General features: G+C 37.7%; 1 protein-coding gene across 2 annotated transcripts in view; it reads left to right on the top strand.

Moving 5' to 3' along the window:
• Window positions 1-1,987: 1,987 nt before the first annotated feature.
• Window positions 1,988-26,498, top strand: part of LOC127634150 (1-phosphatidylinositol 4,5-bisphosphate phosphodiesterase delta-1-like) — a 34,086-nt gene continuing 9,575 nt past the window's right edge. The window contains exons 1-8 of one of the 2 annotated variants that reach the window (XM_052113547.1): window positions 1,988-2,178; window positions 7,289-7,447; window positions 19,757-19,985; window positions 20,186-20,315; window positions 21,527-21,755; window positions 22,388-22,589; window positions 23,386-23,530; window positions 23,670-23,822. In XM_052113547.1, the coding sequence (XP_051969507.1) occupies window positions 2,148-2,178; window positions 7,289-7,447; window positions 19,757-19,985; window positions 20,186-20,315; window positions 21,527-21,755; window positions 22,388-22,589; window positions 23,386-23,530; window positions 23,670-23,822 (1,278 nt within the window). In that variant the 5' untranslated portion in view covers window positions 1,988-2,147. Of the gene's footprint in view, window positions 2,179-3,190; window positions 3,358-7,288; window positions 7,448-19,756; window positions 19,986-20,185; window positions 20,316-21,526; window positions 21,756-22,387; window positions 22,590-23,385; window positions 23,531-23,669; window positions 23,823-26,498 lie in introns of those variants that run through there. The other variant, XM_052113546.1, reaches the window with a different exon arrangement.

The raw sequence follows: 26,498 nt of genomic DNA, 5'->3' as shown, positions 1-26,498 counted from the left end.
TCTTGTAATAAGTCTATATAATATATTAGTTTCACATTTTAAGTTGAATTACTGAAATTAATGAACTTTTGCACGATATTCTAATTTTTAGAGTTTCACCTGTATATTCCAACATGCAGCCAGATGCTAAATGCATTTTTAACGCATGGTTTGGGAGGAAAACAATTAACACATTTACAAGATTATACAATTTATACTAAATTGAGTGTGTTGTGGTTAGACTTTTTCAGATATGTCTGCCAGTGGGCTATCAAAATCTGTCACTTTCATGACATAACATGTTAACCAGTTTAAAGGCTATCCCAATCATATCAACCACCAATAAAGCGCTACAGTGCCCGCCCACTTTTTCAGCCGTCTGGGTTCTGGTAGTATTTTCCCCATTAGTTTCTTATAAGATTTATAATTTTTATAAGATCCTTCATAATAAAGTTGTAAGCCATGAACCAAACCAACCAGCTCTGAGGTGAATTAGAACATCACAAACTTTGTTTTGAGGCAAAAAATTATTTGAAAATCTGACAAAAAGACAAAGGTGCAAGACTGTGGATATACCATCTTTCATGAGGGCACAGACTACAATCCCATGAAGCATTGCGAATTATGTCATTGAATAAAAAAAACTATAGAAATGTTTAAAACTATTGATTTTAGGTGGTTGATTATAAGTATAGAAACAATATGTTTTACTTTTATGGCAAAATATACCAATATGTACAAATATATTAGTGTTTAAGGGTGAAGGGAATTTTTTTTTTTTGTAATTTACCATAAATTACGCTATCAAACACAATTTTTAAATAACGAAATTGAAATAATGCAGACGGATGGCTTCATCTGAAGTATATCAATTAACTATCAATGACAACCTCGTAGGTCACGGTAGGTCCGTTTTTAAAGGTTTCTAAATTATCGTTGAAAATCAATTAGTCTGGCATAAATGAATGGGATTTTTACATCCGGAACCAGACTGTTGCGCACTTTTCCATTTTTTTTCTTCTGACTTGCTCTGTTAAATCACACGCCACAGACAGTGCACACCTTTGCATACCTGAAGCTAAGGCTTGACAGTTTTGCAAAGGGTGTGCCAAGAGCTGTCTGGCAGAAGGATTTTCAAAGTTACTCACAGGGTAAAGAAGTTGCATATATAAGGACATATATCCTATGTCTGCTTGAGTTCATCATGAGATATCTTTGCCTCAAATAGCCTATGTTCGCTGCTGTTTGTGGCTTCACACCATGTCCACATTTCAAGACAAATTTAGTATGCTTCCATTTAATTGCAGTGTAGCATTGTGTTAGCATCCATGAAAAACAAAAGGAGGTGCATATGTTTCCATACGATTAAAGTGAATGGTTACTGAGGCAAACATATTAACATCTTATGTGTTCCTTGGGAGAAAGAATGTCATACGGGTTTGGAACAACATGAGGGTGACTAAGTGATGACAAAAAAATCTGGGTGAAATGGTAGGCTACACACTACAAATTAACACAGATATAAATGGTTTCAAGTAAAGTTCATGTGTGTTTCTGTGAATAAGGACAATGTATTTTATTCAACGAAACATGCAACCTTGCATTGAAATTATTTTCTTTGCTCAAGAAGAACAGTCAGTGAAAAGAATTTAATATAAAATAAGATAATGAGGTAATAATGCATATGACACAAATCTAGGTGAGGGTTAGATTATGAATGTAACCTCCAACCAGCATCTAGATCTTCGCAACTTGTAAAAGGTGGAATTGTAAGACAGTGATGTTGAGACCTACTACAAATGCATTCAAAGCATCTATTGCCACTGACGATATACAAAATGACCGAAAAGTAGACCCACAAACTATTCAGTTACGGCATAGCCTAGTATACGGAAACAAATGAAACATTGCATGGCATCGTGGGCTGAGAAGAGAGACTTGAAAGACCGGTGTTTTTGTGTTGGGTGTTGGCAAATTCTTGATACTGCGCGGAGAATTATAGGCGGGTTCCCCACATAAACGTTTCTGTCAGCGGATGGTTTTGGACACTAGTTTTACTCAACCCAGTCAGTTATCAAGGCGGCGTTTGGACGTGAAACGTCTTTTTTCGGAACTGGGTCTCCAGCGGAGAGAAAAAGTTAAATAGGCCTATAACAATACAAAGAATCATGGAAATAAATGGTACTGCTGGCAGAATCGGTAAGTTAAATAATTTTTGCAGTGAGATAGGCTATGTGTGATGCGCGAGAGAAGTGAAGGTATTTGATTTGAGCTGTCAGTATAGTAACATGATTACTACTTCTTAATTGCTCTTTTTATGTTCAGATATACATTTAAATTGGGTACAGTTCCAAAGCCTTTCTGCAAAATTATTTTGCGTGTAGGGGCCTATTTCAAAATTGTTCTTTTCACAATCATGGAACCGTCATTGTTTATTCTGTTCACCGTGTTCGCTGTTGCACTCAGTTCTGCCATTGTTTTACCTAGTTAGCCTACCACATACTCATATTTAGTGCCATCATGGAACATTTTCTATCACCTCAGGTGTGTTTTGGTGCCCTGTTCTTCATCTGAGAACTGTGTATTATGTTGCTCCTATAGCCTACTTTCAGACCTTAATGGAAAGTAAGTCTCTCTCTCTAACTCACACACGCATACCTTAAATGATTCTTAGTTAGTGTAAGTTCAAATTACTTTCTACAAGTGACAAATTTACCTGCATGGAGCATGACAAATAGGATAATCACAGTATCCGCGGTTTCAAACTAGTAGTATCAACACTAACAACATTCAGCGTGTCAAAATAGTCTAATTGACTTTATGCCAAGCGAGTATTTAGTCAGAAGAGGGCGTCCTTTCCTTGCACAGCCTACACTAGAAGGAAGGTTTTTAGGCAACAAGCAAAATCTGAAGTAGACAGCACGAAGAATTTATGTAACAATAATAGTTTGGTGAAGTATATGTGTTTATGCAGCAATGAGAAAACGATGCCCAATCACACCTGTATATGTTCAGCGCTATGCATATACTTTTCCTTTTGCTATTCTGACATGACATGTTTTAAATACTACCGTGCATGCCATTACATGTCATATATTTAGGTGCGAAAGCTTTTCACAGAATGTGAATCGGGCCCAACACAACGGGATTATTTGGGTAGGTTTAGAACCCGCCCATAGACGGAGACTTGCAAACGTCATGGTTTTCTCCCGTCATAGAAAGTATTCTAGTCAAAGTAAATCGATTAGTCCTAGAGGATATCTTCCAGGAATTTGACAATGTCTTGTGCACACAACCCTTTTAAAAGAACGAAATCTGAAGAGTTCATTTACCAAGAGCAGTGCAGGAACGTGGCACGCGAGAACGGGAAACGCATAGGTGGGTGTAGCGTTTATATTGGGTGGTCATGTTTTCAATATGACTTTGTTTACCAGGCGACATGAGGTCTGTCAACTTTCTAGGGCCCTTATTGGCTCTATTCGCTAACTAATATTACCATGTCAACTATTGAATTCCGCCAAAATACAATAGTCACTGTAAAAACATAATAATATGGGATCTCCTTCAAATTTTGTTTTTCAGAATCCACCACAGTATTATTGTAGTAACACTGTGGTTACTATGGTAATTAAAACTATGGTTACCGTGGTACATTTTAAAGTTGTTGTTTTTCCTTTTTTTTTTTTTTTTTTTTACATTTATGTTACGAGTAATTATAAAAAGTGTATTTATTAAGAGGTTCCTGATAATCATCTTTCCAAAATCACACTGGGAGTTAGAATCACATACACTGTTTGTATCACAAGTTATTATTCATCACACCATGTGCTTGATAAAAAAGTTTGGCGGTTTATGCTAATGTTATATTATTTGCATGAAATACTGATTCTCAAACAACTAGATAAAGCTAACTAATACTGTACATACAAGACGGATTGATACCTACATTAAGAAGATTTACAGGTAGTACAGGATATTTTGTAAATAAACCACACAATTGGAACCATTATTTATGTAATACCTTTAAAATTGATTTATACCTATATTAAGGAGATTATTACAGGCGCAGAACACACAGTTTTCATTATGTTGATATACAGTATGTACAGTGGCCCCACAAATTATTTGGACACTTAAGCCACACTTACATATGCACAGTATGTATTTCTTTGCATTATACAGGTATAACAATTAATATATAAAACTCTCTTTGTGTATACCAATTTTATTACATGTGCCAATCCATTTCTGCTGTCTTACACAAGTTAATGCTTGCATGTCCTGGATGCTGTAAAATAACTCTAAATACAAAGGATTGAAACTAAGTGTCTTTATGAAGTGTAGAGGCGTATGATCCCAGCCTTATTTCTTTGGAATAACACAGGCATTTTCTGTTTGGGATGACAAAAGAGCCAAAAGTATTACACAAGTTCACTTTTGATGTGTGCTGTTTGGTGTTAAAATACAAATTCCAGCTAAATAGAGAGGAACAAAACTGTTTTCTTCTTGTGATTATTTAGAAAGTTGGATTGTGAAACTATTCCCAATGAGGTGAACTGTATTGGGGGTTGACATTTTGCATTGTAGTTGTTCAACTCTTGGCCGCCTTCCATTTCTTCAACATCCAGGTTGGCCATAGGATTGACTGTTTTGAAACTGATAAGAATGTTAGTTTTGAGACCTAAAAATGTAATCAAAACAAAACCATAGACAGAGTTTTCTGAGAACATATGGGCAGGCATGCAGAGGCATTTCTGAGATCCTCTACTTTTTCCCCATTTCTCCGCCCTCTGCTTGGGTGCAGCCTGATCCTCATAAACAGCCTCTGTGGCAGGAGCTTGTGAAAAAAAAATGTCTGTAATGTCGTGGTTGTGCCCACACCCTTGGGTCTCAGAAGATGGAAATATTCCTAGTGTGACTTTTGGGCTGTTAGGCCCACCACAACAGTTTTCAACAACGTTGGTTGTTAACCACTCTGCATGATTAGCCTATAGCTGGAGGACAACAGTTTGATTCAAAGCTTTAATTTTTCATCAGGATGTTGCAGGCAGTAAACACAGTGAGTTATCGTTCCAAATGCATCAACCGCTCCAGAAAAGGAAGTGAAAAAAAATGTCATGGGAAAAGAGCCTTTATTGCAACATTGACACACATTGACACATGCACCACCCAAACACATAAGCATATTATTTGTTATTTCACCAGTGGTGCAGAAATTACACACTTAACCTTTAAAAAAGACCAACTTCAGATCAATTACTTCAAATTTGAACCAAAAAACACATTTTTGAAGCCACTCAAGAAATTGGCCTGTTTCTTATTAAGTATTCTGATGATGTATGGGAGTTGGATATAAGTAATATTTATTTATTTATGTAACTTCTATGGTTAAGCTGTGAACTCTCTTTTATCTTGTAACATATTGGTTTTGACTGTATGTTCAGGTGTGAGACCTGCAAACTCTAGTAGTGTGTTTACAATTTTATCTTTTCCGTGAGGGATGCAAATCAGATTTGTTCAAATCATGACTCTATCTGCACTGTGGGTGTGTGGTTTCATCACAACATGTGCTTAATAAAACATATCTAGGAAATAAAAATATTGGTGGTAATGCTAAATTTATATTATTTGCATGAAATACTGATTCTCAAACAACTAGATAAAGCTTGGATTACCTATATTAAGAAGATTTACAGGTAGCATAGAATATAAACTAAATTAATTAATTATTAACTAAGTAGGAACTAAACCACACAATTGGAACCATTATGTTTGTACAATACTTTTATTGAAACATTCAGAATCTTATAGATATACAGGATGTACAGTGATCCCAAAAAGTTTATGGACACTTAAGACACACTTAAACATGCACAGTATGAATGTCTTTGCATTATACAGGTTTAATATGATATATCTATATAACTGCAACAGATAATAAATATATATATATATATATATATATATATATATATATATCATATATATATATATATATATATATATATATATATATTAGTGCTGCACGATAAATCATATCGCAATCACGATGTCAGCCTGTGCGATTATATGACGGCAAAATGCTGCGATTTTATTAAATAAATAAGTGCATGCAATAACGTGACAGCCCATTCTCTCTGAGAGCTGTTTGCCCATTTTCTACACCGCTAATAAAAAGATGACCAGTCAGTCTCAGTTTAGGGAGTGGCACATGTGGTCATGTCGTGTGAGTTTCCGGTGTTCAGCGTGGAGATAGATGCCAAGCAGACCGACACTGAACTGGTGGCCAGAAAAAATAACACTGATCATAGCTTGGCGATATGTCTTTATTTCATCCTTAATTAAAGTTCATATAATACGAGAGCGTGCCATGTAAATAAACACAAACTCCAAAACTGTCATTCTCTGTGCAGTCAGAAAGAGGATTTGGAAATACCAGTTGGTCATTTAAATCACCTTGATCACCATTCCTTGATCACCAAGCAAGTTGACTCATGATACCATTTATTTATTATATCGCAATTGCAATCACATATCGCAATATTAGCCTGAATAATCGCAATATGATATTTTCCCCAGATCTTGCAGCCCTAATATATATATATATATATATATATATATATATATATATATATATATATAAAATCTGTTGCAGGGCTCCCTGTTCTTCTATTCTGTTCTATTAAAAAAGTCTAAAATGTATATTTCCTATTTAAACACTAAAGCTGAAGATATAAATAACCATCTTAAGACAAATGTTTTTGTGAAAAATCGTATGTGCCTAAGGCGTTTGCATAGTAATGTATATAATCACAGACCTGCGTGATCTGTGAACTTAAGGGCAATTGACTTCATACATCCTCTAAAATTCACCTTGGGACCAGCTGGTTAAAAATCATTGTAAAAATAGTGCATAACCTAATTCTGAGAAAAGGTCTGTATATCTTTGTCTTGGTGCTTGTATGTAACTGTCCTTTACCCAGCAGGTTTTGACATTGAATGGCAAGATCATCTGTAGCATTTGTCTGAAGGGCAGTGTGTGTGTAGGCAGTTTCGTGTAAAACCTTGTCAAACAATTTCACCCTTTAGCTACATGACTAAGATATTTTTAACCTGATCAGTATTTTTGGACATCCTTTGTTGTTAAATACATAACTGTTGAAACATCTTTCAACTGTTGACTTAGCAGCTGAACAATGAGTTTCCATAAAATTAGATACCTTGACAGTTGACATTGAACGTGTTTGATTGACTTGTTTGAAAATCCATTTGCACTGACATTTGAACTTAACCCATGTTTGACCTTTAGGTCTAGAGGGAGATGTGGACCTGCAGTTTTTATTTAAGGGTGGAGACCTATTAAAGGTGAAGTCCAGCTCATGGAAGAAGACTCGCTTCTATCAGCTGATGGAAGACTGCAAGACTGTGATGCACCAGTCCAGAAAGACTTTTAAGAGAAACCCAACCTGTGAGTATCACTGGACTGTTGATTCTTTAATAATTTCAGTTTGTGTTTAAGAGAGAAGGGGAAAACAGGATGTTGAACTGGGGAGAACGCTTATGATTCGTTAAAATGTTTTTAGAACCAAGCTAAAATCCCAATCACATGTCCAAATATTTTGTATCAAATCTCCCTCAATAATTGTGGAGAGCAGGGCAGGCCGAGCGGCAAATGCGAGGCCGGGTTGGACACCTGCAGCGGATAATCTCGCTCAGCTGTGGGTAATTGCAGCCTTATCAAGCAAGAGATAAAGCAGCAACAAGAGCGGCAGTTGGGGAGAGGTGCCAGGAGAGAGAAACGCCAATGAAGCTGTGTGTTTATGTGGAGCTGAAAAGTACCCTGTTAGTGTGTTCGTGCTGCTGAAAAGCAGTGGTATTGAATGTCTTTGTTACACTGAAAAGTGCTGACAATAAAGTGTCTTATGTTGGACGTTTGACCGGCTTCCGCCTACTTCAGTGAGTCGACTTCCTTACAATAATATGAAATGAAAAATATTCTGTTCCTTGATACACTTGAATCGGGTGACATTGTTTATATCCCTGATGATAAATAATGTAATTTCATGCTCTGCTGACATCAGCAAGTATTAAGCAAGCCACACATCAAAATGCTCTCCTGTAAACTCATCTTTTTTGTGCCTGGTGCTGAGTCCTGCCCTTTAACTTCCCCCACACACATAACATTCCCCATGCCTGCAAGGGCAGGACAGAGTTGGGTGGAAAGAAAACTTCTCTGACAAAATGACTAGAGAGAAGGGGAACAGCCTTTTGCAGTGAATTTTAAATCTTTTTCCCACATATTGTTCAATGCCCTCTGCTTCCCATAACTTCCTTTCTGGTTCCTCCTGGTCAAAGGCCTTGGATCAAATCTCTTTATCTGGTATCTGCCAGACCGTCGCTACCTTGTCTTTGGCTCTGTGTGTGTGTGTGTGATTGGGGAAATCACAACAGGTCTGGAAATGATAAATACAGCATACCAAACAAAATCACAAGGATTCTGGGACACCAGATATCACAGGGGGAGCTTTCTGGATCCGCTTACACAAGATTTCTTTCACCCATGAGTTTGGTGTTTTGACAAGCGTTAAACTCCCATTGGCCAAAAATTATGATTAGATGGATTGCACATACAGTGCTGACATTTAGGTCTCGTTTTATGTTCTGAAAACAATAACATAAAAAGAATAGTTTATCCAAAATTTTTCCTTTTGTGTTTCAAGGAAGAAACACTTGGGGTTGGAATGACACATAAATTATGACACAATTTAAGTTTTTGGTGAACTATCCCTTTAATAAATGGTGACAGAATGCTAAAAATGTATTTGAGTTCCAATTATTTGATTATGTGAGAAGATATAAAACTAGAACAACTATGTAGGAAATCGGTTACCTGTGACAATTATACAGTTTAGTGGTCATTATTAAAAAATCTTTTACCACAGAATGCCATTCTGGACCAATCAAAAGCAAGTGTTCCATCTGTCTAAAAATGAGTTACTATTAGTCTAAAATAGTAGTAAAATTAGAGTCGGAGACCTCAGTGCATACTAGCACAACTAATGGTTTACCCTGAAAAATATTATACACTTGGCAATAGGATGTGTTTGAGTCCAAGAACACACAAGGGTCATGTTTTTCAGTGCAGGAAGTGAGTTTTTATTATCTATTAGTGATAGTGCCAAGTTTATCCTGTGTACATTTAAGTTAAATGGTGTGCAGGGGTGGAAAAGAAACTGAGGGAATGTTACAGATTGTGTTTATCATATACTAGCACACACACAGACCTGCCCACTGTCAAACAATCCAGCACTGAGACAATAAGTGTGTTCTTAGACACTTTTGGACAGACATTTTGGCATCGTATCTGTTTAAATGAGTAAATTTTAACGAAAACCATGAATCTCAGTCCTGTAATTCTTGTACAGGACAACCAAGAGCTGCAGCCATGCCACATATCATAGTTTACTCCTATTATCTTTACGACAATGAACAGATTTTGTCTTTGTTAAGGGTGTTTGTCATGTGTTTATTATTCCGCACAATGAGATGTCATGTGGTCAACATTCCACTGTAAGATACAACAGAGGTCACATGAGGGAAAAAAAGACAGAGAGAACACTGATATGTGTTAATTAGTGGCACTTGCTAAGGCATTACTATTACTGTTTCTCATATTCTCATATCATTTTCAAAAGCGCTCACCCTAAGTATTTATTTTTCCACTCACAACTCACCATACACCCCAGACCCCACCGAAAGAGAGAACCACATAATAGTTACCAAGAGGAGGTTAACCCAACGTGAATCTACCCAGCCTTGCAACCAGGCCAATTGGTTGTTTAGGAAGCCTAACTGGAGTCACACAGCACGCCTCGAATTTGCGACTTCAGGTGTGGTAGTCCCAGGCCCCTCCTCGCCCATAACTCCTCCCACATCGGACTCAAATGATACCTCAAATCAAATGGCTTATTGAGGAGAGGTGTGCTATTACTTTTTTAAGTGGTCAGACAGTTTTTCTGGACAGATGATAAAATGGGATAAATTATTCCATAGACTTACAATGAAGGAGGAACCCAAGTCATAAATAGATGCTAGAATATTATAAAAACTTAGGGATGTGCTCTTACTTAATTATCAGTGCATTAGAAATCACCCAGAATACCCTAGAAACTGCATAACAGCACATAAACAAATACTAAAAACATCTTAGCAACCACCCACAAAACCCTAGCGTCATCACAGTGAGTGCCACATTTTCTTCAGAACGTTTACATTAATGGACTATACAGTGCATTCAGAAAGTATCCAGACCCCATCATTTTTTTCATATTTTGTTATGTTGCAGCCTTACAGGTGAAACTCGAAAAATTAGAATATCGTGCAAAAGTTCATTAATTTCAGTAATTCAACTTAAAAGGTGAAACTAATATATTATATAGACTCATTACAAGCAAAGTAAGATATTTCAAGCCTTTATTTGATATAATTTTGATGATTATGGCTTACAGCTTATGAAAACCCCAAATTCAGAATCTCAGAAAATTAGAATATTACATGAAATCAATAAAAAAAAGGATTTTAAATACAGAAATGTCGGCCCTCTGAAAAGTATAATCATGCATATGTACTCAGTACTTGGTTTGGGCCTCTTTTGCATTAATTACTGCCTCAATGCGGCGTGGCATGGATACTATCAGCCTGTGGCACTGCTGAGGTGTTATGGAAGACCAAGATGCTTCAATAGCGGCCTTCAGCTCTTCTGCATTGTTTGGTCTCATGCCTCTCATCTTTCTCTTGGCAATGCCCCATAGATTCTCTATGGGGTTCAGGTCAGGCGAGTTTGCTGGCCAATCAAGCACAGTAATACCATGGTCATTGAACCAGGTTTTGGTACTTTTGGCAGTGTGGGCAGGTGCCAAGTCCTGCTGGAAAATGAAGTCAGCATCTCCATAAAGCTTGTCTGCTGAAGGAAGCATGAAGTGCTCTAAAATGTCCCGGTAGACGGCTGCGTTGACTCTGGACTTAATAAAGCACAGTGGACCAACACCAGCCAATGACATGGCTCCCCAAACCAACACAGACTGTGGAAACTTCACACTGGACTTCAAGCATCTTGGATTGTGTGCCTCTCCATTCTTCCTCCAGACTCTGGGACCTTGGTTTCCAAATGAGATGCAAAATTTGCTCTCATCAGAAAAGAGGACTTTGGACCACTGAGCAACAGACCAGTTCTTTTTTTCTTTAGCCCAGATAAGACGTTTGACATTTGAAGCCCATGTCCAGGACCCGTCTGTGTGTGGTGGCTCTTGATGCAGTAACTCCAGCCTCAGTCCACTCCTTGTGAAGCTCCCCACACATTTGAATGGCCTTTTCCTGACAATCCTCTCCAGGCTACGGTCATCCCTGCTGCTTGTGCACCTTTTTCTTCCACACTTTTCCCTTCCACTTAACTTTCTATTAATGTGCTTTGATACAGCACTTTGAGAACATCCAACTTCTTTTGCAATTACCTTTTGAGGCTTTCCCTCCTTGTGGAGGGTGTCAATGATGGTTTTCTGCACAACTGTCAGGTCAGCAGTCTTCCCCATGATTGTGAATTCAACTGAACCAGACTGAGAGACCATTTAAAGGCTCAGGAACCCTTTGCAGGTGTTTAGCTGATTAGAGTGTGACACTTTGAGCCTACAATACTGAACCTTTTCACAATATTCTAATTTTCTGAGATTCTGAATTTGGGGTTTTCATAAGCTGTAAGCCATAATCATCAAAATTATATCAAATAAAGGCTTGAAATATCTTACTTTGCTTGTAATGAGTCTATATAATATATTAGTTTCACCTTTTAAGTTGAATTACTGAAATTAATGAACTTTTGCACGATATTCTAATTTTTCGCGTTTCACCTGTATGCTAAAATGCTTTTAAATTATTATTTTTTTTTACATCAATCTACTACACACCATACCCCATAATGACAAAGCAAAAACCAGATTTTTGATAACTTTGCAAAGTTATTAAAAAGAAAGAAATGAAATATCACATTGGCATAAGTATTCAGAACCTTTGCTGTAACACTTGAAATTTAGTTCATGTGCATCCCATTTCTCTGGATCACCTTTGAGATGTTTCCACACTTTGACTGGAATCCACACATAAAAATGCACCTAAAGGACTCTCAGACTGCGAGAAACAAGATTCTTTGGTCAGATGAAATGAAGATTGAACTGTTTGGTCTCAATTCCAAGCATCATGTCTGGAGGAAACCAGGCACCGCTCATCACCTGTGCAATACCATCCCAACGGTGAAGAATGGTGGTGGTAGCATCATGCTATGGGGTTGTTTTTCAGCGACAGGGACTGGGGGACTGGTCAGGGTTGAAGGAAAGCTGAACTCAGCAAAATACAGAGATTTCCTTAATGAAAACCTGGTCGAGAACACTCAGGACCTCAGACTAGGCCGAAGGTTCAACTTCCAACAGGACAATGACCCTAAGCACACAGCCAAGACAATGCAAGAGTGGCTTAGAGACAACTCTGTGAATGTCCTTGAGTGGCCCAGCCAGAGCCTGGACTTGAACCCAATCGAACATCTCTGGAGAGTCCTGAAAATCGCTATCAACCGATGGTCCCAATTCAACATGACAGAGCTTGAGAGGATCTGCAGAGAAGAATTGCAGAAAATCCCCAAATCCAGGTGTGCAAAGCTTATCCAAAAAGACTTGAGGCTGTAATCGCTGCCAAAGGTGCTTCAACTAGTACTGAGTTTAAGGGTCTGAATACTCATGTCAATGTGATATTTCAGTTTTTTGTTTTATACATTTGCAAAGTTATAAAAAATCAGTTTATTCCTTGGTCTTTATGGGGTATGGAGTGTAGATTGTTGAGAAATTTTTTTTATTATAGCATTTTAGCATAAGGCTGCAACATAACAAAATATGGGTGCCTGAATATTTTCTGAATGCACTGTACCAGGTTCAATACAAGTCCAGATCAGTTTACAGCATTTGTGGCATAGCCTAATGCTGATTACCTCAAACATTTATTTCAATTTGTCCCTTCTTTTCTTGAAAAAAATATAAATAAATCAGAGTTACTGTGAAGCACTTAAGCACAGGTATACTTTGTTTTTCCGCGTTCCGGATCGCCTTTGTGAGGATAATTTTGAACGAATATGAACACGTTCGACACATGCATACTACAACGGATTTGAGACACTCTTTTAGGACAATCAATGGCCTGCACATATGCAGATGACGTGCACAGACAAGGACCGCGTGCGCGAGTAAAGGAAATCTTGGCGGCACATGGTAAATTTGTTTACGGCCGTGCTGATTATGCAATTTGCATCCAATACTGTGCAGAGGGATCTGCAATGCGCACACTCGGAAAATATTTTGGTCTTTACAATGGAAGTAAATGGAGTCAATTTTTGTAAATGATAAAATACTTACTGTTTCAAAATTATTGCCACAAGTGTAAACAATATGCATCTTAACATGTTTTAGTGCAATAAGATTGCTTAAAAAAAATTCTGTTTAAAGTTATAGCCAATATTACAACTTCATTGCTATGATGATTTAATGCTGTAAATCCTAAAACAACCTTAAAACAACCTTAAAACTTTAAAGCTAAAATAATACATGAGTTTGAACAGAAATATTAATATAAGTGCTTTTATAAAATTATATGCTTCACATTTCTGCTCTAAACCCTCTAAGGAATGGCCCCATTCACTTCCATTGTAAGTGCCCTGTTACCTCAATTTATTTTTAGAAAAGGACTAAATTGTCCATTGTTGCTAAAAGTTTGCCGGAGGCTCACCACTACCGGTCAAGAGCTGCAAACTTGTGGCAAACATTTGCGGTGAATCACAAGCTGCAAAAAAAAAAACAAGATGCAAATTTGCAGCAAGTTTAGATTTTTTGGTAAAAAATTGGGATGCTTTACTTCAGGGGTCAGCAACTTTTTGACATGGAATGCCATTTTTGTATTTTCCTGGTCAATTGCTGTGCTGACCCTATTTTCTATTTTGCATTTTACTAATTTAATTGTTGTTTTTTTTTTTTTTCATTACAAATGATATTATCAGCACAAAAGTTTGAGTGAAAATTTTGTGCAAAACCCGATGATTATGTTATAGGCCTAATCATGATCCTGCATGTATATTTTCAAAGAGTATCTTAAGTGCTTTAATGAAAGAAACCCTTTCCTTTTGTAGAAAACGAGTTAACACATTTTGCTTATTTGATTACTGATCACGAAATTGTGTGAAATAGTAAATATTTCATATATTATGTCATTGTAATCGTGTAATCACTAGCACGCAAGCAACAGCAAGAGAGGAGCAGGATATTTTAGTTATATCTATATAAGTTTTTCGCACCTGTAGTCCATTCTACATCTTGATCCTTCCTTATCACACAGCATGTTTTCATCAGTTGAATTAGTCTGTTGGGTATACCGCCACATTTTAACTTTTTATTTAGCCTCCCATTCAGCTCATGAAAACACGCAATGCGATCACGAGGAACAATTACATCAAGATGTAGATTAGGATGCAGGTGCGGAATTTATATAAATGAAACATTCTACTCCTCTCTCCATTGCTGGCATGCCAGTGATTACCAACCACACTTGCCATAGGTTGCCGACTCCTGATTTACTGTAATCCAAAGAGTATTATTACATTGTAACAAGGTTAAGGTTTGGAAAGGAGGAGGTGTGACGCGGCTGAACAATCAAAGTCATATTTTAATAGGAACTTAAATAACAAGACACAAAAACATAAATGCACACATGAAAGCTGCAAGTGTCTCTCTCTCTCTCTCTCTCTCTCTTGAACTGCCACATTCCACTGCATTTATCCCTCGGCTGATTCAGCTGATTGGGGACTGGGTGTGCATAGTCACGGCCCGGCCCCACCCTCCTCCTCACATTGGTAGATGCAGAAAACATGCACTACATGGACATCTTTGACCACTGTGAGGCCACTCGCTGCTTTTTCAGTGTGTGAGCAGCGCTTTAAGATGAGGTGTCAAGTTAAAAGATCAGCATGTAAAAACTAATCTAAACTAAAAAAAAAAAACATCTAAAAACAGCTGCATTCTGTTACAGTGCACTGTAAAAATGCCTTCTTTGTAAATGGCGGCCCCTTAAAAAATAATAATACTACAACACAAGCTATACATCCATACCAGGCAATAACATTAGGTGCGCTCATGGCATGCACTCTCACACCACTGTGCTTGGATGCTGCACCTGACACACCTCACATTTTATGCAGTCACCCGAGTCATTCAAGTTGCTTTCATGGACCTCAACTAAAAGGTATTTCTTGTCTTTGAGTAGTGTTTAAGGTGAGATGTCCATATCATCTCTTTCTCCTTTTGTTTTTATCTTGACTTCCATATCTTACCTGTATTCAGTGCTAGAGAATTGAGGCTTGTGTAGGAGTGCACAGAGAGATTGCGCCTCTGCAGGATGTGGTATCAGAACAGGATGTATTTGGGACCAATACATGAAACATGAACCATGAAACAGAAATGAGAAATTCATGCAAAAATAGACTCTCTTCCATTGTTTGGTCAAACAGAAAGTCCTGATCCAGATCCTGGTTTAGCCAATAGTAATATCAGTCAGTTCAAATAGTACAAATGTTACAATACAAATGTTTTGAAAGTGCTGCAGATCTACTCTTCGAGGAAGTCAATCTACACTGTTGATTTATATTTGTCTGCACATTAAATGCAATACGATTTTTAGTTACAAACACTTAAATGTTTATAGGTCAAAATGTCATTCTTTTCTCCTTTAAACATTGCAGTTACTGTTTATGTATGATAAATACAACAACTAAATATAACAATAGAATAATCTGAATTTTCCCCAGCAGATTGTTTTCTTTTTGATGCTAGTGTAATATGTCTTGGACACTGCTTCTTTTCAATAGCTTACTTGAGATTGGGTTTTATCCAAATATTTCTCCTACTGCAGCCCGTACCTAAATTTGCCTCTCTGCTCACATCTGAACAGCAAATTATCGACAGCTGTGGCTTTCTCTAGTGTTTGCTTTGCTCCAGTCACCCAACCCTGGTTTGATTTTTTTCCCACTAAGCCATCCATTGTTATTAATTGTTGTGAGAGATTTCTGACATCTCACCTGTGTCTCATTTCCAGTTTATTAATCTATTTGCATAACAAACGGTCAATCTAAATCTATTTCTCATTAATTTTAATCCTCTATAATCGTTTTGAAATGAAACAATACATAAAGCATACCCTTTACCCAGAACTGTTTGCAGAGTTCCTGTAGCTCACCTGGTGCTAACAATGCTAAGGTCACTTTTGATTCCCAGGGAACTCACATGCTAAAAACCTTGAAGGCACTGTAAGTTGATGTGAATAAATGCATCTGTCAATTGAATAAATTTAAATTATATGTAGATGTCTTTTCTGAAAGCAGCAAGATGGATAGCATCTCATGCTCCCCTTGTCTGTGTACACGTGTTTAACTGATAACTAAATAATACGTCATAACTATAGTGTACACTTTCCTATACATTAAGTTCACACAAAATACATATTGGTGGATAGCAATAAAGGTATGTTACTAAAAAAAAAACAGTAAGATCTAACAATGATTTAGTATCATATTTACATAAATCTGTGTGTTAAGGGCAACAGAAGGGCAAAAGGCACATGCAGAGAGGGATTGTAATATGTAGTTATGTGTTCCAAGCATATTTTATAACCTATAATGAGAATGACATCATTGAGGTTAACACCTTATCACTGGCTGGTGTGGCCTTGTGGGTGGAGTTGAATTTATTCACCAGTGCTTTGCCAAGATTTATTAATTGTGAAATCAAGATTCTTTCCCAAGTACTTCTTAGCTCACTGACCTCGGGTGTGTCTCACGTAATGAGGAATGGTTAGGCAAAATAAAGATTCCCTATCTGTCACTCACTCGATGTTGTGTCATTATAGTGACACTAGGGGTCAAACTTGGGAGCCCCAATCACCTCTGATATTTGAGAAAAGGCCAATGAAAATTGGTGAGTGGAGTTTGCATGCCAGTCCCCCAGACATACGGTTATAAAAGGAGCCAGCTTGCATTCAATCATTCAGATTTGATCTTCGCAGCCAATCAGTGTGAGCTAAAATTCCACTGGCATTCCATTCAGCTAGGCTGTTGGATATATGGCGCATTTTACAGCGGGTTCTCTCTTCTCGCACAGATAAGTGCAGAGAACTACCACAGGCGCTTTGGCAGCCGCACTAAAATAATTTATTTCTTTAAAAGTGTAAGCACTGCCGAAAAGTGTCTTTTTAAAGATTCCTTTCCATTTATGAGCAGTTCCTGGGTCCGGTCGCTATCTTTCTGTTTCTGATGACCACGATCACTGTCTCACGTGTATGGGTCGTAGACATCGTTCATGGATGTTTATGTTCTCAATGCGAGAACATTACCATGGCAACCTTGCTGTCGCGGCTTTCTTTCTTTCATAGAGGCAAAGCCAATGCTGCTGCTCCCTGCCCTGGTCCTTCTGCTTACATGCACAAGGCCGTGGCGGCTAGCGCTGGGGGATATTTGGGGGCTAGAATGGAAGCATTTCCGCTGGGTGAATCCACATGGACCTCCCATTCCACAGCATGCTCGTTTCTACCGGTCGAGTTCATGGATGGGTCAGGGTGAGTTTAATGAATCATTTGGGGCTTGAGAAGAAGACAAGGTATTGATCACAGCATCGGAGAGCAGGCTTTTACAGCCTGGCACAGAGGACTCGATCACCCAGTCAGAGGCCGATGCGGAGCTGACGGCCATGCTTGCCCAGGCTCCTCTCCCGTCGCAGACCGATCCTATGGTGGGTAGAGTCCGGAGGTGTGGTTAGCGCTCTCCAATCTGACGCGCTGGTAGGATGATCCGACTCAGCTATGTGATTCAGTTCGCCAATCTTAGACCTTTACAAACCCCCGTTCAAAATGCTGATGCAGAAACATATTCTGACATGTGTATGCATCAAGATTGGTTCGTGGCAGTAGACCTGAAGGACGTGTATCTTCATGTCTCGATTTAGCCTCGTCACAGACTGTTTCTTCAGTTTACCTTTGAGGGTCAGGCATACCAGTACAAGGTCCTCCCCTTCAGTCTGTTAGTCAGTCCGTCTTCACGAAGGTTGCAGAGGCAGCCCTTGTCCCACTAAGGGAAGTGGCCATCCGCATCCTCAATTACCTCGATGACTGGCTGATTCTGGCTCACTCTCAGGGTTTATTGTGTGCGCACAGGGACCTGGTGCTCAGACACCTCTGGGCACACTGCCTCTAGCTCCTGGACAGGACCTCGACTGCGTTGGCATATCAACTGCCTCGAGTTGCTGGCGGTATTGCTGGCTCTGTGGAGGTTTCGGCCGTTGATCCAGGGCAAGCACGTGATAGTCTGGTTGGACAACATGGTGATGGTAGCATATATGCTCACATCGCATGTCACAACTCGCCCGCCATATCCTCCTTTGGAGTCAGCAGCGATTGAAGTCGTTGCGGGCCACTCACATCCCAGGCAAACTCAGTTGCGCAGTAGATGTGCTGTCGTGACAGGTGATGTTCAGAGGAGAGTAGAGACTCCACCCCCAGGTGATCCAGCTGATTTGGAGTCGATTCAGCAAAGCGCAGGTATACCTGTTTGCTTTCCAGGAATCCTCCCACTGCCTGCTATGGTACTCCCTGACCGAGGCCCTGCTCGGCACGAACGTATTGGCACACAGCTGGCCCCGAGGCCTGCTCAAATATGCATTTCCCCCAGTTAGCCTGCTTGCACAGACTCTGCAAAGGACGAAGAACAAGTCATTTTACTGGCACCGTACTGGCCAACCCAGACTTGGTTCTTAGAGCTCACACTCCTCGCAACAGCCCCTCCCTGGCAAATTACCACTACCCCTTTTAGGGATCAAGTGTTGAACTTGCAAGCGCTGCCCTGGGATGAGGCAGACCAAGCCTTGTCATTGCTGTGTCTGGTACGCACCTTGCCTGTTTACTTGGACCGCACATGGAGCTTTACACACTCTGTGCATCTCTTTGTCTTTTTCACATTAAGCATTATTAATTCAAAAGACTTAAACGTATATCCTTTCCTCTGGATAATGCCAAAAACTTCACTGTAAATTGCAGTAAGACCTCCTCCTCTACCCTTCAGACGAGGCTCATATTTATAACAATAACCTGGTGGAGTAGATTCATTTAAACTAATATATTCATCCGGTGTAAGACAGGTTTCAGTCAAACAGAGTGCATCAAAACTATGATCTGTAATAATTTAATTTACAATTAGTGCTTTGGTTGAAAGAGATCTCACGTTTAGTAGCCCTACCTTTATATGATATTTATCCTTATTTCAAGTTTTACCTTAATCAGATTTTTTCTAAATCATTTAGTGAAAGGTTTGTGTTTGGTAGTCTGTGATATCAAGGTGATACAGTCTCTATGTGTTGTAGTTTATGTAACTTGTGTGATGTCTTAAGGCAGCTAGCAGATGTTCAGATTAGCCAGTTTGTCTGCTTCCTGACCTGGGCCCCTGTTAGTCAAATACTATCACTATTAAGACTATGAATAAAAAATTACTAGAGAGGAAAGAGGCAACTTCCCTGGATTGATGGAGTCCGTCTCTCTTTAGTAGGTCAGATCTACCCAACAAAATCTTCCAATTGTCTATAAATCCTATGTTATTCTCCGGAAATAGCAACATATTTAAAATAATACTTTAAATGTCTTGCCCCATCCACAGTCAACCTGGAGGACATTGAATCAGTACGGTATGGCCGTCAGTCTGAGGGGTTTCAGAAGTACACTGACTCCTCTGTGGAGGACCGCTGCTTCACCATCATCTTCAAAAATCGACGCAAGAACCTTGACTTGATTGCTAGTTCCAAAGAGGAGGCCAAACAGTGGGTCAAAAGTCTGGAGAAGGTCATGAACCGCATGAGCAACCTTACCCGCCAAGAAAATAGTGAACAGTATCCTTATCTTCCATTCCCTAAAAGTTGTTTCCTGAACAGATTTGTACATACAGTCATAATTAAGGAAAACAAAATAGAGTGGATGTCACTATGATATAATATTTGTAGCTTGCAGCAGCTAAAGAAGCCTCTGGTTCAAAATGGAATAAATAAATCTTTCCAGAGTTTAATGTTCATACCTTACATTAGATAAAAAGCTGGTTCTACAGCTGTATGCGCAAAGCAGACAAGAACTCTGACAACAAAATGTCCTTGAAGGAGTTGAAGCAGTTTCTTGGGAATATCAATATAGAAGTGGATGACAGATATGCTGAGAATCTATTTAAGGTAAGAGGCAAAAAATAATTCTTTTTTGTAAAACTATTGTTTTCATTTTTAACTTGTACCGCTTGTTTGTTGTAATCACAAAGTGGATGCACCTAATAGCAAGTCAAACAAAATGTTTAAAAGGCTTCTAGTGTAAATCTCAAAAAATCTCTGGGACATATTTTTTATTTGTTTTATTCTAAAATATAACCAGGAGATGCTCTTTACTGCTTTTTGTTGGATTCACCTTAAAAATCAAAAGAAAGACTTGATATATGAATACAAAATGTAACCCTTAAATGCATGGGAATTTCACCAAACACATACATATTCAGGTCTTTAGAGACCTGGCACTTATATCTATCACAAATTGATCTACAAAATGCCCAGATAGTGTAACATTTTCAAAATATTTTCAAGACAATTAGAAATTATAGAATAAAATATATTTTTATACATTTTGATGTTTTATTTTTCATATATCATTAAGATAATGCTACAAATCAGGACAAATCTAGAACAGGATTAATTTCTTTCACTTTGAAATTTTGTAAGATGCAACTGGCTGTTAAAAATATATTGAGCTTCACATAACACATAAAATACACAAAAGCTACACATGTACTACACCTACTGTACGTATTTTCTATTTTCACCTATTGTGTCTAAACTTGCATTCATAAACTTATATAATTTCAACAATACACCCATAGACAATAGTCATATCCTACAGTTTATTTACACGTTGTTTCTTCATCAAATAGCAATGTCAAATCAAGTCAAGATAATATCTGAAACAACAGCACCACCTTGAGTAACAAATAGCATATATATATATATATATATATATAATAAACAATACTATTATGTACCTAGGGACTCTAATGACCATATACACTTTTGTTACTTAAGACATTATAAACGATATATATATATATATTTGTAATTTTGGCTTTATTTTGTGTGTGCATGTGTGTGTTACACAATTTATAAGAGAAATATTGAGAAATGCAAAAGAGGTGTGGGCATAACTCCAAAAACTGGATGAGGTACAGGGATGGAATGAGGTCCGGGGTCACTGAAGACGTAAGGGTTAATATAATTTTGGTGGAAAATGTGCTTAACTGAAATTGTCACTATGGTTTTTAAAATATTATTGGTTCTAAAAATAGACTGTCACCTTCATATTCATGCCTGTACACTTTAAAAAACATTCTTGTTTAATTTTGCAGAAATGTGACACGTCAAACTCAGGCACTCTTGAGGGAGCAGAGATTAAACAATTTTACGATTTGTTGACTTACCGTGAAGAAATTGACATAATCTATGGAAAGTACAATCACACTAATGGACAGATGAGCTCAGCTGACCTGCTTAGCTTCCTCCAAAATGAGCAGAAGGAGCCTGTGTCATTGGATTATGCCCTAAACCTCATCAACAAATATGAAGTGGATGAGACAGGTAATGAGGCTTAAATAACCACAAGATCACATCAGAAATCTCTTTAAAAGAACTTTGAGTTTAAATGTATCCATATTTTTTTTACCAAACCGAAGAACAAAATGTATTTATTTTGGCCAGTAATATAATTCAAAAAGTTTATTTTTCTTTTACATTATAGCAGAAACTGAATGTCTCAATCTTGCATGTACTACCAGTCAAAAGTTTGAAAACATCAACTCATTCTTCATTATAACTGTTTTTCACATGTTAGAATACAAGTCCTCAAAACTATGAAATGGCACAAATTGAAGTTATGTAGTGACCACAAATTTTATATTTTAGCCTCTTCAAAATTGCCACAATATTGCAGCACTGCACACTTTTGGCATTTTCTCTTTTTAAAAAGTATTAAATGAGTTCCCATATATGCTGGGCAATATAAAAAACAAAAACTAATTATTTAAGACGGACTAATTAAAAACTAATTTCAAACATTTAAGCACAAGATTAAATTATTTTTAATATCACAAGAAACATAAATACAGTCAAATGTGTCCAGACTTTTGACTGGTAGTGTATAGCATCAAAATTATGATTGCATGTGTTTTTAAAAACATTTGAATAAATAAAGCATTTTCCAATTTACCCAGCCAAACAGAGGAAGCACATGACCAAAGACGGCTTCCTGATATTCCTGAACCAGGAGGAAGGTGGCATCTTTAATCCTGCCCACAAAGATTTGTTCCAAGACATGCGCCAACCGCTCAATCATTATTTTATTTCCTCTTCCCATAACACTTATCTGATGGCTGACCAGCTGAAAGGACCAAGCAGCACAGAGGCCTATGTCAAGTATAAACATGTCTGCATTTAGCAGGATTAAAGGGCAATGCTGTAGCAAATTAAGCATTCATTTTAATCAGGGTGGGAAATTAACTTGGTGGAATTAAAGCAAGTCACTATACAGTATACAGTACATAGTTAATCCAAATGAATACTCTCTCTTCATTTACTCACCCTCGTGCCATCCCAGATGTGTGACTTTTTCTTCAGCTGAACACAAAAAAAGAATATTTTAGCTCTGCAGGTCCTTTCAATGCAAGTGAATGGTGACCAGACATTTCAAGCTCCAAAAATCACATAAAAGCAGCTCAAAAGTAATCCATATGACTCCATGTCTTCTAATGTATTCCATGTATTCAGATTTTTGGAGCTTTAAATGTCTGGTCACCATTCACTTGCATTGAAAAGACCTGCAGAGCTGAAATATTCTTCTAAAAATCTTTGTTTGTGTTCAGCTGAAGAATAAAGAAAGTCATGAGAGTAAATGATGAGAGAATATTCATTTTTGGGTGATCTATCCCTTTAAATTGAACAAACTTGTAAAGACCTCTTTAAGTGGACCAAAAACAGAAGCATCTTATCTTTGCATTCACACTGCCCCTGGGCTTAAAAGCTGACTTGGATCTGTTTTTGGTTCACTTCAATCAACTCTCCACTCACACTGTTTCATAATGGAACCCAATTTAGGCTGCCCCTGAAGTTGTAGTTCTATGTTTCCTGTGCATGAATATTTAAAACAGCTAATTCTATTAAAGTTGTAAATGTTTTCATAACCAATATGATGACTATGATGATTGTATATTAGAGCACTGATGAAGGGCTGCCGCTGTGTGGAGCTGGATTGCTGGGATGGTGCAAATGGGGAACCGGTTATCTACCATGGTCACACCCTCACATCCAAAGTGCTTTTCTCAGATGTCATCAGGGCCATCCAAAAATATGCTTTTAAAGTGAGTGGACTAACTCCATATGTATGAAGAGTTCTATGTTGAACTCTCAAATGATCTGACTGTGGATAATGAAAAAAATCTGTTCTCGAGTAAAATGGGCCTCCTAGATCTCAGTTTCTTTGCTTCTTTGTTACTCTAGACCTCACAGTATCCAGTGATCTTGTCTATTGAGAACCATTGCACCCTAGAGCAGCAAAAAGTCATGGCCTATCACCTAACCTCCATCCTGGGTAATGCTCTGCTCACTCTACCCTTGGGCAACCACATGCCGAGCACTTTTCCAGGACCTGAGGTTAGTTTTATCCTTGTGTGGTCCTTTTATTGCAGATCACAAAAATGCACTCAGTGAAAAAAGCTTTAAATACATATCAGTGTTACCTGAACTACACCACTGGTGAATCTCCAGCGCTACAGCAAAAGAGGATAATTTGACTTGAGTTGTGAGCTTTTAGTCTTTAGAGTTTTTATGAGATAAAAAAAATCTTGGCTATCACAAAATCATTCATATAAACCAAAAGCAAAAACAAAAATAGGCTACAGCATGAAAAGTAAATAGTGATTCATGGATGAATGTCTCATTAAACCAGTGGTTCTTTTAATGACTGGGTCAAAAAGACTCTTCGGTTTGAATAAGTACCGCAAATTACTCGCTGAATCTCTCAGAGCAGTATTCGAATTAACATCTGACTCACTTTACTGGATGGAAATGTGTACAAAAACATACATTAAGTTTTGATGTAATGGTGTTTCAATAAATAAAAAAAACAAATTAAAATCTGAATCAAGAAATACTATTGTTTTGATTAGTATGTAGTTAGGACCAACAAAGTTGATACATACACTTGATAAAGTTGATACAGCTTTTCCAATGATTGGCAGCTCCACATACTAAAGATGATGTTACATATCGCCACCTGCTGGATAACACTGACATTACTCTACAAACTGGTTGGTTCGGATTTTCTCTCAAAGCTCTCATCACCCCACCCTTAAACTTTCCTCAAATGACTTTCTCGTTGTCCTTGTGCACTTCCTGTTTACTTCTATATCCATGATTTCAAGTCATGGTTCAAGAGGGAGGAAGTGATTATTAGTAGAGCGACTAGTAATGTGCAGAGACAAATGTTTTGCTTAACATGAATTTGATTTTAAACCACTTATCACTTCCTGATACATCAAAACTCATACAAAGCCGTCAAAATATATTTAAGAAGTAGTCTGAAAGGTGACTGTCAAGACAGCGCAAGCTCAATCAGAGAGGCACGACTTGAGAGGCAGTGTTTAGAAATGCTTGTTTGTGGTTGTTGGGTGGGAGGTGCTTCTGAATCATAAAAGAGTTTCAAACAGAGTTTATGAGCTTGTGCAACAGGCATGTTTGGAATTCAAGCATCTGGATCTGTTTTGCTGTGTTAAAAGTCATGATAATTTAATATTTTCCTTTCAAATGACTTGCAAATTAAGTTTCATATAGACAATCTGTCCAAGCCTGTGCTTTGTTCCTAGCTGAGAAGTTCTGGCAGAGTCCCTGAATGGCCTTAGGGACTGACAAACTTACGCTATGCAGTACATAAGCAGAGAGACAATAGAAAAGAATCGTAATTCTGTGCCTTTTTATATTATGTGGTGAAAGTCATCTAGAGTTTCTATTTGGCTGCCGGCATGGTCACATTATGGCTTTCAACAAAAACTCTTTCACTGAAAAACTTTTCACTGAAATTTGAATGCCAGGGCTGTGAAAATTAATCGCACCAATTTCTTTAATTAATAATGGTACATTTAAACATTAAAATATAATCATAAATATATTTTCTTTATACTTAGTCTCAGAGAACTGCAAGAAATTGGTTAGTCATCATTTATTTTAATTATTTAAATATGTACATTAATATGATTATTTATTTATTTTTGCAGATAGAGATAAATAGACAATTTTTAAAAGTATAAATAATTGATTCAAGTACTGTATACAGTACTCAGCATAAATGAGTACACACTCTTTTCAAATAAGACATCTGGTTAATTTATAATATATTGTTTAAGCAATTCTGGTTTGTCAGATACTAATGAAACATGTCAATACTAAACAAGAAAAAACTTTCTTATCAAAATGATAAAAGGCCATGTTGCAAAAATGATTACACCTTCCTGAAAGTTATAATATAAAACTTAATCAAATATTTTCTGGTGCTAGATGAGGGGCATTGATCAGCAGATTATTCTATTGAACCATCACTCTCAAATAAACATTGTTTGTTAAAGTTTAAAAGTTTTACTTGTCTCATTGAATCACTCTCAGACTCATTGCTGACCACAAATGGACCACATGGGAGATAATAGTCAAGTAAATGAAAAAAGAAAATTATTTAATTGTACAAAAGGGAACAATGTTACAAGAGTATTAGCAAATCACTGTTATTGGCAGACAGTCTCTGTAAGTTTTCACCTCATGTTGAGAGATTTTGCTAAGAATTGCCAAGCATGTGCCTCAGAGCTGGCAAAAGCTGTTGGAAGCCATACTGGGGGGACTGTTTCATCTCGCACAGTAAGACACAGTCTGCAAAGAAGTGGAATGCATGGTTGTCATCCATGCAGGGAGGCACTGCTGAACCCAAAGCAAAGAAATCTTGTTTAGCTTTTGCCGAGGCCCATACTGATAAAGGTGCAGACCTTTGAGAATCTAAAAGCTTGTCTCATGAGCCCAAAGTCATTTTTTGATTTTGGATCTGATGGAATCCAAAATGCATGGTGTCACACAGGAGTACAGTGTGAAGGGCATGGTACCCACAGTGTACAGTGGTGGTAAAGTTCATACGTATATGGGGATTTAGGTGTGCTGAAGGTGTGGGGGAATCGTACTTCATTAATGGCATAATGAACTTGCAGATTTGTATTTATTTATTTTTCAAAATCTTAAAAGAGGAGATGCCACCCTCTCTTCCTACCACAAAGTCTGGCACTTTTTTTTTTT

This window comes from Xyrauchen texanus, chromosome 41 (assembly GCF_025860055.1).
Source record: "Xyrauchen texanus isolate HMW12.3.18 chromosome 41, RBS_HiC_50CHRs, whole genome shotgun sequence".
NCBI classification, from domain to species: Eukaryota; Metazoa; Chordata; class Actinopteri; order Cypriniformes; family Catostomidae; genus Xyrauchen; species Xyrauchen texanus.
This window is presented reverse-complemented; position numbering and strand designations above follow the sequence as displayed.